The sequence below is a fragment of the Salvelinus namaycush genome, chromosome 19 (genome assembly GCF_016432855.1).
Source record: "Salvelinus namaycush isolate Seneca chromosome 19, SaNama_1.0, whole genome shotgun sequence".
In the NCBI taxonomy this organism is placed as follows: Eukaryota; Metazoa; Chordata; class Actinopteri; order Salmoniformes; family Salmonidae; genus Salvelinus; species Salvelinus namaycush.
The window spans coordinates 38,742,242-38,757,022 of NC_052325.1; the positions used below are offsets into that span (position 1 = coordinate 38,742,242).

The 14,781-nt window shown below is 42.0% G+C and overlaps 1 protein-coding gene across 1 annotated transcript; it reads right to left on the minus strand.

Annotated features, from left to right (window-relative positions):
- Window positions 1-4,253: 4,253 nt before the first annotated feature.
- galnt3 (UDP-N-acetyl-alpha-D-galactosamine:polypeptide N-acetylgalactosaminyltransferase 3 (GalNAc-T3)) lies at window positions 4,254-12,262 on the minus strand. Its single transcript, XM_039014325.1, has 10 exons — window positions 11,763-12,262; window positions 8,655-8,827; window positions 7,909-8,058; window positions 7,298-7,532; window positions 7,009-7,126; window positions 6,634-6,834; window positions 5,131-5,262; window positions 4,819-4,920; window positions 4,550-4,702; window positions 4,254-4,367 (listed from the first exon to the last, which is right to left on the minus strand). The coding sequence occupies exons 1-10, from the start codon at window positions 12,260-12,262 to the stop codon at window positions 4,254-4,256; spliced, it is 1,878 nt and encodes a 625-aa protein (XP_038870253.1).
- Window positions 12,263-14,781: the final 2,519 nt, after the last annotated feature.

Genomic DNA, 14,781 nt, shown 5'->3' on the forward strand with positions numbered 1-14,781 from the left:
TGGGCCTAGCTCACCTGTCTGTGGACTTCATGTTGTCTTTTCTTAATGAACGACCCACTGGGCACAGTTCAATGTCAACTAACGTGAATTCAATGTGAAATCAACAACAAATGTTACCATGTCATTGGATTTAGGTTAAAAGCTGGGTGAAAGAAAAGACTAAATGCCCTTACATTGATTCTTTTTTGCAAATCCAATCAGTTTTCGACATTGATTCAATGTCATCGCATAGATTTTGGGGTTGAAATGACGTGGAAACAACGTTGATTCAACCAGTGTTTGGCCCGTGGGAAGGCTGACCAAGTGTTGAAGATCTTTATGGCCTTTAATGGGAACTAAACTTTCCAAGTAATTCGCAAGACCATACATTACATTGACATTATTTAGCTAAAGGTTCCATGATGAGAAACATTTCTAATGAACCCCCTGATTTCTAATATTCTAAAGTGCTAGATGGAATCAGTCAACAAAAACTGAAAGCTATAAGCCTGTGCAATGTATCTCGTAATTTTAAAGGTAAAGATTTAAGCATATATTGTGAGTGGGACTTTTCTATGTTTGTGTCAAATGTGTAAAAAAAATATTGTCCCAGTTTATTTATTGGTTCTGAAGTATGTGTATACTTCTGTTTTGATAACTATAAATGCATGTTCTTTTGGGTCTTTCAATGGCATTTATGAGAATTTGACCATGGTCAATTTGGGTTGATAAAATCTGTATAAATGTACTGTACAAACCTTATTATTGTGTTGTCACATCCATGCTTTTATATGGTCTGGAAAAGCTTGAAACAGACTACCACTTGTATTTATTTATTTTGAATTATAATGCCAAGAGCATCATTTCATTGGAAACATTCAAGTTAAAATGATTCACACAGTAGATGTTTAGACTACTAATGTAGTACTTTGACAGCTCTCAAAGACCATATACAACTATCAAATATATGGGAACAGGACAATAATATGATCAGTAAATCATATTTCATGGGGCTTAATTTCCAATAAATATGTCATAATAAACAATACGTAACTCTTCGAAACTGGGGACAACATTTGTATTGCTGAGTTGGACAGGGAAATTATTTCAAGTACATATTTGCACAGACATTCCATTCTCTTATGACAACGGACAGTAAATACCTGAAGAGATTGTTTGTACAGATAAGAACGTTATTGTGTGACACAGAAGTGTGAAGCGCAATAATAACAGGAAATGCAAAACAACCCTTCGAAGGTCTTAATGAAAGCCATGTCATACTCTCGAGAGCCACATCAGGCATTTAAGGTCGGACAATCAAGCAAGGCTATGAGTCATATCAGCGCCAAGTTAGAGAATGACTGATCAGCCTGAGACATTGGGAGAAAAGTAGGATTTGCAGAAAATCTGTAAATAACATTGAACCCCTCATATGAAATAACTTACAAGGCCATTGAACAGAATGCTCCAGATTTGTATTGCTACAACTGTATTAAAACATTAGGGACAGCCTTTACAATGAAATACCAACATTCCCTCCCCATTAAAGGAGTGGGCAGCCCTGCATGTATCCCTGTCCTCTAAGTCTGCACCGTGTCTCTATTCAACCAACACTACTTGATTTGTGATTCTGCACCTGACTGAAACATAAAGTAATAATGTTACCTCACCTCATTGGCAAACAAAGTGCATCCAGCTGTCAGCCAATCAGTGCTACTGTATGGACTATACAGTAGCACTGCCAAAGTATTTAAGGGAAGGCAAGATACAGTAACATTGCATCCAATTGCGTAATTCTGCTGTGTTTATGATTTTCAGTATTTATTATGAATGATATATTGAAATGTGTATTTATTGTGCTTTACTGAACAGTCTGTATTGGATTAAAACATGTTTCTGTCTAAAATGTTGCTTGTTTCATGATGGTTGTGAGTTGTACAGCTCCATGTGCCTGATTTCATTATATCGCTTACTATAATGTGAAACAGATTACTTTTTGTACGGAATGGTATAAATGCTTCAATGTGTTTTGGTTTCTTAACGTTAGATAAAGCCAAAATGTTATGCCATTTTTTGTTGCGTTTTTGCTTTAACAATACATGACCTTTAAATAAAATGAAACCGTGTGTTGTTTTTCTTTATCCGTTTAGCTTGAACAACTTTTATTTAGAAAAAGGGTACACTAACAGCCCAGTAAGGATGGGTCAAGGATGAATTCCTTTGTGCACAGCGCCCTCTCCCGTTGAACATAAGAAATGGTGAAGAATGGTACTCATGCCATACAGCATAGGTGTGAAACTCATTCCACGGAGGGCCTGGTGTCTACGGGTTTCACGCCCTTGTGCTTGATTGATGAAGGTCACTAATTACTAATGATCTCACCTCACCTGGTTATCTAGGGCTTAATTGAAGAGAAAAAAAGACACTAGGCTCTCCATGGAACAAGTTCAACACCCCTGACATATTCAGTCATTGTACTCATTACACAGAGTTCCTTTTACTAAAATAGAAAACCTCAAGGATCCAAACATAAAAGGCACACGGTTCTAATTTGTTAAACAGATGGGTCTACGGCAGTCTGTTAAGTCCCAGACATATTCAATATTCAACAAAATTCTAACATTCCATTGTCAGTCAGCATTCTCCCATAGATTCGTATAAACTAGCCCACACCCTTGCATCGAAACACTGGCGTTTGTGTGATACTGGGAGCTCTGAGACTTGAATTAAAAAAATAATAATAATACAATCATGTTGTAAACCAAGTTAACATTTTCCCCCTTTCTACAGATCCCATTTAAGCCCACATATACATTTTCCAATCCCCATGAACATGATAGAAAAACATGTACATTCATTTAAGAGAGATTTCAAAGAAAAAAAGACAATATTTCATTGCAATCAAACTTGAAATCAACCAGAGTGTACACAACAGGTAATTTCAAATACCACAGCAGTGACTGGAATTGTGTTTAAAAATGCTATGTTGATAAAGTCTCAGAAAAAGGTCAACTGTATACATGATTAAAACACCTTTGAACGCCCCAGCCAAGCAATATGGAAAAGCAAAAGAAAATGATTTATCTTGCAAATACCGGATGATTATGAATTAGAGGTGCCCAATTAAACAGTACCACACGACTCAAGCCCTTGGTTAAAATACCACTTTGGAGACTTCATATTTTATCCTCCTGCTTGTGAGGAAAACCAGCTGGATGAGAGGGGAAATCAGACCCTCTAGCAGTGGTAATGGAGGATGCATGTCTAGTGCTTTCCTGTCACATCTGACAGACTAGTTCACATAATAAAAATAAGCAGTAGTGGTAGATATTGAATAACCTATAATAAACATTTTAAAATAGATTTTCCCGTATACTTCTTAGCCAGTAGTTCTGAAAGTAGAGCTTACGAGCCAAAAATGATCCCCGAAAATTGCATACATCACATATGTGCACCACATAATTTCTCTCTCCGAGGGGCTGAACCTCATTGGCTGGAACTCGAATTGTAAGGAAAATGACACTGCACCGCTTCCAGTAAATGGATTTTCGTGTCTAATTGAGGTAAGACAGTAATTCTCCTCATAGTATTTTTTTAACCTTCCGCTATGGGCTGGATGCATAATCTAACTAGTTGCCAATGTTCTGGAGCATGTCTTTAATAGAAAAATAACAAAACTTGATTAGTCTTTGGTGTATAACATCGAAGTTATTCAGTTTGTGCAAGAGGCAAGTGCACTATTGCATTATTTGACAGTCCATTTTGTTGTTGGTTTTCACATTTATATTAATAAATTATTCAGTGTGGGCAATAAAGAACAAACCTTGGTAATTAAATAAAATGTCATGTTGATTTGCCTTCGAAGTACACACTATAAGAAAAAAAGACAAGTTGTATTCTTCAAAGAAATCTCTCTTCATTCAGTATCCATCCAAAGTCTTTCCACAGTCCCAGCTACCTCCGTCAATCTACAGAGAGCGGTTGGCGTGAATGACAAGAAAAACAATTCCTTTACCCAAATCATGATTTTTAAAAAAGGAAGGAGTAAAATAAAACAGTCTTCAGTATCAGTTTTAACGCTTCCTTCCCGAGGTCACGTTCTCAAAAATCGCAAACTTTCCAGCAGCAGTTCTTCTACATATAAAAATAAATTAAAATTCAACTTCGATAATAAAACGTAAAAAAATGTACGCCAATTGCTACTTGTTCTAATGGTTCTAGGATACCAAGGCACACATCGTCCACTAGTGCCGAGGACCATGTGTGTCCTGCAGTCAGACGTAGAGCCACAGCTGGTATCTGTCTGAGGGATTACAGGCCACCAAGGAGGGGTGCTCATGACGAGCACTCAGACACAGGTTCCATCCTGGGATGTAGAATAGCTGGTTCTACAGAGAGGAGACACAGATTAGTCACCAACAACCACTTCTATGGTGAAGATGATGCAAGAGAACAAGGCAAACGTCACAATTTGCTCATAATTGACAGTGAAAAAATAAATAAAAACAGGCTTTCAGGTAGAAATGTTGACTGAGCCCATTAGGATAGAAATGTGGGTATTTGGTCTCACCTCCCTTAACTCCCACTTCTGTTCTGCTCCTACAAACGTGTTGCGGCCTTTATACTGGCAGTCTTCCAGCTTCACGGCTCCATCCGTCCCATGCAAACACAGCTCCTTCTGAATATTGTGCCGGATCTCATGATGGGTCGAGTACTCAAAATACTGAGGGATCACAAAGAACACCAGAAGTAATCCTTTTGATTTTGAAAGTGACCGAGAAAGTACTTTAGCATTTCCTTCATGACTGAACCCAGTCCCTTCATTCCCTTCCCTCTGACCTGGTTTCCTCCGAGGCCGTGGCATGGATACAAGATCAGCGGTTTCCCTCCCTCGTTGTTCTCCCCTGCATCCAGACACGAGTCTTTACCTACATTTTTCACCTGGAGGCACAAGGAAAGGGATTTCAGTCAGACACACAAGCTGTTCAAACAAGCCCAGCCACCTCCCAACCTTAGGTAGTGTGGAGCTGCTCTCTCCCCTGGCCTACCCTGAAGCTCTCCTCAGAGCCCTCTGGAGATGCTAAGTGGAAACCCACTATTGCCAGAAAGCTCTCTGTGGTCTGGAAAGAGTCTTGGAGAGGGGGGACTTACCGAGCCAAAGTGGAGCGGGTTGAGATCGGGCATGAAGACCTCTGGATACACATTTTTCAAATACCAGGAGAAGCTCTTGCACTGCAGCCGCTCCCGGAGGTCCACGCGACGCCCGACATCTCCGAAGGCCCTCTGTGGAAACAATTCCAGGCAGCAGCCATTAAAGGGGGGGGGGGGGGGGGGGGGGCTTTCCTCATTACTCACACTGCCCAGGCTTTGGACTGGGAGGAAAAACTCCATTACCACTTCCCCACAGTCGGTCTAGTGCTGGAGCTCCGTGGTTGATGGGTGACTGCTTGAAGACAGCACCATGTATGGCAGCGTTTCACTCTGCCCGATCTTGTTTCAAGTAATTGGCACGTGCAAAAATTATCCGGTACACATACAGAAGACAACAGAGCTGAAATACCATAGCAAATGATGAACCCTCTAGTCCAGAAATGACTGAATTTTTCCTCTCTTTGCTTCATTTAAATTCATTCATGCCATCAACGTTTCAAAAGAATGCATGCAGACATTGCTCAGTCATTGATTCACCTATTGCCAGTATAAACACAGAGTATTTCAAGGAACAGAGAGCTTCTCCAGGCAGGTCTTCAGTAACGAGAGCATTCGAGAGAGATAATGACGCGGATGCTGTAAACAGCCGTGTGTGATGATAACTACTGTAGCTGTGCTCCTTGAAGCGGTTAGAGACACAGGGGGTGTTTGAAGGCAGCAGGAGAGGCCTCTTGGTCTGCTTCACTCTGAGGTACGTAACTACACATGGCCTGAGGGGGGACTGTTTATGGCGTGGAGATGAGAAAACCTGTTACGTGTTGAGATGCAGCAGCACTACAAATCCCCGTCATTTAACAGACTCTGCTGCCTCCAAAGGGCTCCCCTTCCTGCCTGTTAACAACTCTAAACACCTAATAGCCTGGATTTTTAGAGGGATACTATTCATTTCACGTCACATAGTTCTACAGTACATACTAGGGACCTCAAAATGTATGTTCCCCTCAGGGGAATGGGTTTGTACATTCAACTGTGTTCAGACGATACCTAACCAAAAGATGATCTTTGTTTAGGGGTCAGTGCTCTAAAATGAGTCTCTCTGGGGAGAGAGAGGGGGGGGTCCTGCCTCTAAAATGAGTCTCTGGGGAACATGACACCAAAGGTACAAGGTGAGATTAACATTTTCTTTAAGAATTTATGAAGACTTTATTTCCAAAACGATATATCACATAAAAAATTATTTTTTAAAAATCGCATCAGCCTGTGGCTGCACAAACTTGTCCTACAAGGGGGATAACAAGTGGTCTGCAGTCAGAATGAGAACATTCATATGTCCATGTGGGATATAGTGGAGGGCAAACATTCCAGAGCAAACTGCTAAAACATTACTTTAGGGAATAGATGAACTGTTTTAGAATTCCTGTCCCATTTCTTGGGATATCAACCTGCCTCGCTGGTTTTAAAACGTACAACAATATGACAATGTCACTCAGAAATACCACATACGTCTTTGGCCAGCTGGGCGGCTTGCTGGTTGCGTCGGTAGAAGATTTCCTTGTAGTCGTCCATCCAGACCTCGGCCAGCCGCACCTGGTTGCGTGCGATCACCTGGGTGCCCTTGGGGAAGGTGTGGGGGCTCTTGGTGCGGAACACGTGACCCACAATGGAGCAAGGGATGATTTCTAGCTGACCCCCACACTGCCACACCTACAGACAGACAGAGGCAACACACCCAACACTGTTAGTCATACTTGGTAACCGGTTGGTTGGGTTCTACTGCACAATACAAAGATACAGAGAATGAATCACAAAAAAAAATAGCAGTGATGACACTAACACAAGGTGTTTTCTAACTAGAAAGCCAAGTGAATCAGCTCATACTCTGAAAGACATTTCAATATTCTCTCCGCCCCAGATTTCCATTTGTTCATCATAGCTTCCGATGAGATAGAAGTAGTCCTTGGAGATAGAGAAGAGTCCCCCAGCAAAAGTTGGTGTCCTGTGAGGTAAAATATATCCACTGAATAGAGGGTGCAGATAAGTATGTTTACACACAGTTGAAAAATAGACAATTCACAACCACATATCAAGGTATATAGACAAAGGTGTTCGTCATGTCAGTATTTCCTCCTGAAAATAGGCATTCAATCATTCACATAGTTCTTCTCACTTGATAGGATAGGTCTCATCCTTCCTCCGTTGTTTCTCGTGGTCCGGTAGACTCTCCCAGCCGAAGGACAGGCCCCAGTCGAAGTTACCACGGTTGTGATTCTGCCCGTACGGCGAGGGCTTCATAAACTCAAAAGTGTTGAGGTCAATGGTAGTGATGTCAGGACTCACTACTGCAGTGTAGTTCTCTGCTATCCTGGCCAGCAGAGGCTCCAGCCAGCCACTGAAGCATTCACCTGTTGGATACGCATTCACCACCAGCCTTAAAATAGCACCACTAAATAACATAGCATTTAAAATGTGAAACACTACATCGGCACGGAACATAGAAGGCTGTTGTATAAACAACTCAATTTAACACTGATTTGATCTTTTCCCTGGCCAACCCAAAGCAGGCTACCCGAAAATGTTACATTCGAATACTCATAATGTTTTGTGGTTTTCCTGCCACGCCCGAAACAGCATCTGCATAGTGCTAGTATTCTGGGGTGTAGGTGGATAAATAAACAGGTGTGTCTAAAAAGGCAGAGCTGTTCTGGTTGTTCCAGCCTGATGACTCAGTTGTTTGATGTCTGTGCTGGGGTGTGGGTGTGTGGGTGTGCATGTACTAACAGTGAGCGTCGAGGAAGGTGAGGATGTCTCCGGTGGCCACCGAGGCTCCCAGTAGCCGAGCGGTGATCAGGCCCTTCCTCTCCCGCTGCCGCACCACATGCACAATGTGCAGCCGCTTCAAATATTCATCCAACTCCTCTTTCAAGGCGTCTGTGAAAGGAAATGAGCCCACAGCATTGGACCATGCACATCTAGAACAGACAGTCAAGATACAGTAATAGACCTTGTAACACTTTCTGGGAGAGTTGGCCTCTACCTCAACTTGCCCCCCCCCCAGTATGGAAGCTTGCACTTCTACATAGAGACACACCATGGCTAGCTGCCAAGTATGCCTGATCAGTTCCTAGCCTTATCCTATTGGGCCAGGGAAATAGCTTTAGTACAGATGTCTAATAGTAGGCTATTCCCAACAAACGACAGAGGGCTTTGAGCGTCACTCAGTTGGGCTGCATTCCCTGCTCCCTCGTCTTTTTACCCACAGCCTCGTTTCCCCCTCAGCCTAAGGCCTGTTTACAAGAGAAAACAGACATATTTCTCTACACCGCCACGGACTAGCTAGCCCCTCTTAAGGACAGTATTCACTAGCAGTGCTGCTTCCTGCTATAACCCCCTTCACAAGAAGCCGGGGCTCCAGCCTGCACATTTCATGGCACACCAGCGGGCCGCCCAGCAGGCCGACTGAAATCAATTCCAAGTGAAAACAAGGTGGTCCTGCCGTCTGCCTGTCTGGCCAGTTAGTTCCTTACCGTCCACACTGGCATCGTCCACCAGGATGATCTCCTTGAGGAAGATGGCAGGGGAGGTGTGGAGGACGCTGTACACCGTCCTCAGCAGAGTAGTCCAGCCTTCATTGTGAAACACAATGATCACGCTGGTGGTCAGCAAAGGGGGACAGCGCTTGAACGTTTGCTCGATACATCTGCAAAAGAGCATTTTTTTTTTTTTAAAGGTGTATTTTTGGGTCCCTGAGAGGCCTTTCAGTGTAGGACTGTGGTTGAAACATCTGAAGTCTTCCCATAAAGGGGTGTCTGTTTCAGTTGTTTCACTGGGATGTGAGACTCCCTTTGAAATGCCAACCGCATCAGACAGTCTGAATCTGTGTAAATTACCCCATTAAAAATAATAGGAACATGGACAGACTTGTTTAATTAGCCAAACAAAACTAAGCTTTTTCTTGACCCAGACACATTTACTGGGCACACATGCTGAAACAATGTTTCAGACAGAGAAACTCAGCCTGTGGTTGGAGTGAAATTTTCCTCAATAACTCAAAGAAAATATCAAAGACTTGGAGTTAAAACTGTCATTTCTGTTGGAGACACATTATGGTTATCTCCTTCTGTGGTCATTCAGTATGTGACTTTGGTTTCATATTGAGCCACTGAGACAAGACATAAAAGTATATGCAAACTGAATTCCTCTACAGAGAAACTGTTCTATTGAACACCACTAGATGGTGCTGCTACGTGATGAGGAGAAACCTCACTTTAGATGTTTGCTTCATATTAGGATGTTTTACAAGATATACCCTACAATGATAGAATTATCATAATAAACAGGGCCACCAACCCCAAGATTGACTCGACATTTTTACATGGCTACGTAGCCGAAGCATATGGCACTGAGACAATACGTTTTAGACAGTGGTGTAAAGTACTTAAGTAAAAATACTTTGAAGTACTACGGAAGTCGTTTTTTGGGGTATCTGTACTTCACCATTTATAATTATTTATATTTTTGACAGCATTCCTGACAAAACTATGTACTTTTTTACTCCCATACGTTTTTCCCTGACACCAAAAAGTACTTGTTACATTTCTAATGCTCAGGCAGGACAGAATTATGGTCCAATTCACCCACCTATAAATATAACGCTTTGTCCGCCCTACTGCCTCTGATGGACTCACTAAGCATAAATGCTGTGTTCGTAAATTGCCAGTGTGCACATCTGTCCATAATTATTATTATTATAAAAATAAAAAAATGTGTGTTGTCTGGTTTGCTTAATATAAGGAATTTGATGGATTCTCTCACATACATACAGTTGAGGTCGGAAGTTTACATACACTTAGGTTGGAGTCATTAAAACTTGTTTTTCAACCACTCCACAAATTTCTTGTTAAAAACTATAGTTTTGCCAAGTCGGTTAGGACATCTACTTTGTGCATGACACAAGTAATTTTTCCAATAATTGTAATATTTATAATTTATATACAACTTATAATTCACTGTATCACAATTCCAGTGGGTCAGAAGTTCACATACACTAAGTTGACTGTGCCTTTAAACAGCTTGGAAAATTCCAGAAAATGATGTCATGGCTTTAGAAGCTTCGGATAGGCTAATTGACATCATTTGAGTCAATTGGAGGTGTACCTGTGGATGTATTAAGGCCGACCTTCAAACTCAGTGCTTCTTTGCTTGACATCATGGGAAAATCAAAAGAAATCAGCCAAGACCTCAGAAAAAAAATTGTAGACCTCCACAAGTCTGGTTCAAACGCCTGAAGGTACCACGTTCACCTGTACAAACAATAATACCCCAGTATAAGCACCATGGGACCACGCAGCCGTCATACCGCTCAGGAAGGAGACGCGTTCTGTCTCCTAGAGATGAACGTACTTTGGTGCAAAAAGTGCAAATCAATCCCAGAACAGCAGCAAAGGACCTTGTGAAGATGCTGGAGGAAACAAGTACAAAAGTATCTATATCCACAGTAAAAATGAGTCCTATATCGACATAACCTGAAAGGCCGCTCAGCAAGGAATAAGCCACTGCTCCAAAAAAGCCAGACTATGGTTTGCAACTGCACATGGGGACAAAGATCACACTTTTTGGAGAAATGTACTCTGGTCTGATGAAACAGAAATAGAACTGTTTGGCCATAATGACCATCGTTATGTTTGGAGGAAAAAGGGGGAGGCTTGCAAGCCGAAGAACACCATTCCAACCGTGAAGCACGGGGGAGGCAGCATCATGTTTTGGAGTGACTGTCCCTGCTGCAGGAGGGACTGGTGCGCTTCACAAAATAGATGGCATCATGAGGAAGGAAAATTATGTGGATATATTGAAGCAACATCTCAAGACATCAGTCAGGAAGTTAAAGCTTGGTGGCAAATGGGTCTTCCAAATGGACAATGACCCCAAGCATACTTCCAAAGTTGTGGCAAAATGGCTTAAGGACAACAAAGTCAAGGTATTGGAGTGGCCATCACAAAGCCCTGACCTCAATCCTATAGAACATTTGTGGGCACTACTGAAAAAGCATGTACGAGCAAGGAGGCCTACAAACCTGACTCAGTTACACCAGCTCTGCCAGGAGGAATGTGCCAAAATTCACCCAACTTATTGTGGTAAGCTTGTGGAAGGCTATCCGAAACAGTTGACCCAAGTTAAACAATTTCAAGGCAATGCTACCAAATACTAATTGAGTGCATGTAAACTTCTGACCGACTGGGAATGTGATGAAAGAAATAAGTCATTCTCTACCATTATTCTGACATTTCACATTCTTAAAATAAAGTGGTGATCCTAACTGACCTAAGACAGGGAATTTTTACTCAAATTAAAATGTCAGGAATTGTGAAAAACTGAGTTTAAATGTATTTGGCTAAGGTGTATGTAAACTTCCGACTTCAACTGTACATGCATACATACATATATCCAGATACTTTTAGTCAAGTAGTATTTTACTTGGTGACTTGAGTTATTTTCTATTAAGATATCTTTAATTTAACTCAAGTATGACAATTGGGTACTTTTTCCACCACAGAATTTAAAGCATGGATATGGAAACTGTGATGGCTACCATAAGAGCACAAAAATGGCCAGTCAATTATGGAGAGATAACATACTCCGGTGGTCTGGTGTCAGGACCCAGGTCACGGCTGAGAGAAATGCGGTCGCTGGCGTAGAGGTTAAAGCAGTGTTTCTCCTCTCCCCGGTCCTTCTCCTTCTGTTCAGCAGGGCTCAGTTTATCTGTGTGAAAGGGCTTCCCAGAGGCCCCGGGGCTGTTGGGGTCCTGAGGTGGACGCTCCAGGGCTGGCCTCAGCTCAGCAGCCGTGTAGGTCCCTGGCAAACAGGAGAAGTCCCCTGCATTGTCCTGCTGACGCACTGGGGCTTTGATCTGCATCTTTGGCATAGCATCCCTAAAGTTATTGACGGCCCCCATCACCATGCCCAGCACGGCATCCCGCTTGACAGCTATCTCCTTCAGCCAGGGCTCTTCTAGGGAGGGACTTTGGCTTACTACCTCACGTTGTATTAGAAAGAGAAATGTGACAAAGATAAGGGCCACTATCACCAGTTTTAAGGGGTGTAATCGCCTTCTGAGAACTCTGCGGAGACCACTCATTCTTCTGGAGATGTGTGGGGTAGATAGCTTTGAGACAGTACTTCACCTACCAGTCAGTTGCACCACCAGAGGAGGTAACCTTAAAAAGAAAGAAAGGTGACAAATATGTCAAATTAACAGAGGTAAAAAGCAGGATCACAAAACTCAGTCTCACATGAATGGAAGACAAGTATGTCTTGTGTTACATGCTATGCCACTTTGAATTATGACCATACACAAGCAGGAATGTACAAGCAGGATTGTTTTTCTCCACAACCTACTGTCCAACAAAGTTGGAAAACGTTCTACTGTACAGCAGTCTACTAAATGACAGGATAGACCAGGCTACTATAAAAAGTATCTTGTCATAGTCCCGCATGTTCACATTCTTTTCGGGAAAATGATATGACTTACCGGGACGTTACATAAAAAGGATGGGAAATGGACTCCAAATTATTGATTTAAAAGTCCATCAAGTTATGTCGAGCATATCGCTAAATGAAAATCATCTTCGAAATAACGTGAAATTCCAGAGTAATTGTTGCCCAAAAAGAATACAGTTGTGCAGCGTTTCTCAATCTTTGCAAACTACTTCCGTCTCGTTGGATCCAGGTGCGCTCCTTTCAGGTAGAGGGTGGGACCCTTATATTTGGCACGCGTGCGTAGAGCGGATCTCCCTTTGTCAAAGCCCTAAAGTCATGCCATTTGTTACATTAGTGAAACATTGCAAAACAGTGGCTTAAAAATTAAGAATTTGTCATTTGGCGCATGAAGTATGAGTCTATTTGTGTCAGTTGCAAAAGTCACTTTGATTTACTTCAGCTACAAAGCTATAACTCGCTGTGCCCAGTTTGGTTAAATAAATGTAAAAAGTGTCATCTTGCAGAGTAATTTTGTCTCATGCAATTTTGGAAATAGTCTACACCGCGGGACATGTCTGATCTAATAATGGTATCAATTCTTACAATCATGGATTTGTTCAGCAAGTCATTCATTGAGACTGTTGCTGGGTTACAAATATCGGAGGAGCGTATCTTATACCTCCCTGCATCCAATCAGGCTAGAAGAATAATGGGTCACTTACAGAATACGGGTTAGCCTATAGCCTACACTGCAAAAATAAGTTAGGACAATTTTTTGGTTTGTTTAACAGATCAACATCGGGCATGAGCTATGTTAGATTATGTACAAGTGTTTAATTATAGTAGGCATAATACAATTAGAACTCAAACTGTTTATCAGAATTGCCAAATATTCAAGCAAAGGCGCTCAAGCGCATCTGTTACAAAGTATCATACAGTAGGATAGCGTAAGAAAGCTATAGAACTCCTCAGATGGTAAAGAGCATTACACGACAGGCAAATACGTCTAATGTTACGGTTTACACTAGAATCAAAGTCCAACCTTGCATTTTTTATCTCAAGGCTTAAGAAAAGGAATGACTAAACATCTGCCACTCACCAAACATGTTGGACCCTCTGAGACATATTCCAACATATTCCTGTTTGCCAAGTCACCCCTGGCAGATGGTATTCGTAAAGTGTTCGATGCTTGAGGTGGTAAAGATAAGACGTGGACACGGTAGACATTCGGAGGAGGAATACTCCGGTGCGCAGTAGGAGTCTTGTCAAGTAGGTTCAACGAGGGACACAATTTACCGTGACCGTTCTCCTGTCCTTCTTGGTACTTAGCCTACAGGTCACAATCTCACCGAGTTGTGGAAGTGACTTTTTCATATGCAGGAGTAGTCCGTCTCTATTATATATTATGTTTGAAATAGGCGAATAGCTTATGCGAATAATAGGCGAGTCTCAGTGCATTCGTTAAGTATTCAGACCCTTTGACTTTTTCCACATTTTGTTACGTTACAGCCATATTCTAAAATTGATAAAATATGTTTCCCCCCTCATCAATCTACACACAGTACCCGATGTCAAAGCAAAAACAGGTTTAGAATTTTTTGCAAATGTATTAAAAATAAAAAACGGAAATATCAAATTTCAATATGTATTCAGACCCTTTACTCAGTACTTTGTTGGAAGCACCTTTGGCAGCGATTACAGTCTCGAGTCGTCTTGGCTATGACACTTCTCCCATTCTTCTCTACAAATCCTCTCAAACTCTGTCAGGTTGGATGGGGAGCGTTGCTGCACAGCTATTTTCAGGTCTCTCCAGAGATATTCAATCCAGTTCAAGTCCGGGCTCTGGCTGGGCCACTCAAGGACATTCAGAGACTTGTCCCGAAGCCACTCCTGCATTGTCTTGGCTGTGTGCTTAGGGTCGTTGTCCTGTTGGAAGGTGAACCGTTGTCCCAGTCTGAGATCCTGAGCAGGTTTTCATCAAGGATCTTTCTGTACTTTGCTCCGTTCATCTTTCCCTTGATCCTGACTAGTCTCCCAGTCCCTGCTGCTGAAATACATCCACACAGCATGATACTGCCACCACCATGCTTCACCGTAGGGATTGTGCCAGGTTTCCTCCAGATGGGACACATGGCATTCAGGCCAAAGAGTTCAATCTTGGTTTCATCAGACCAGAGA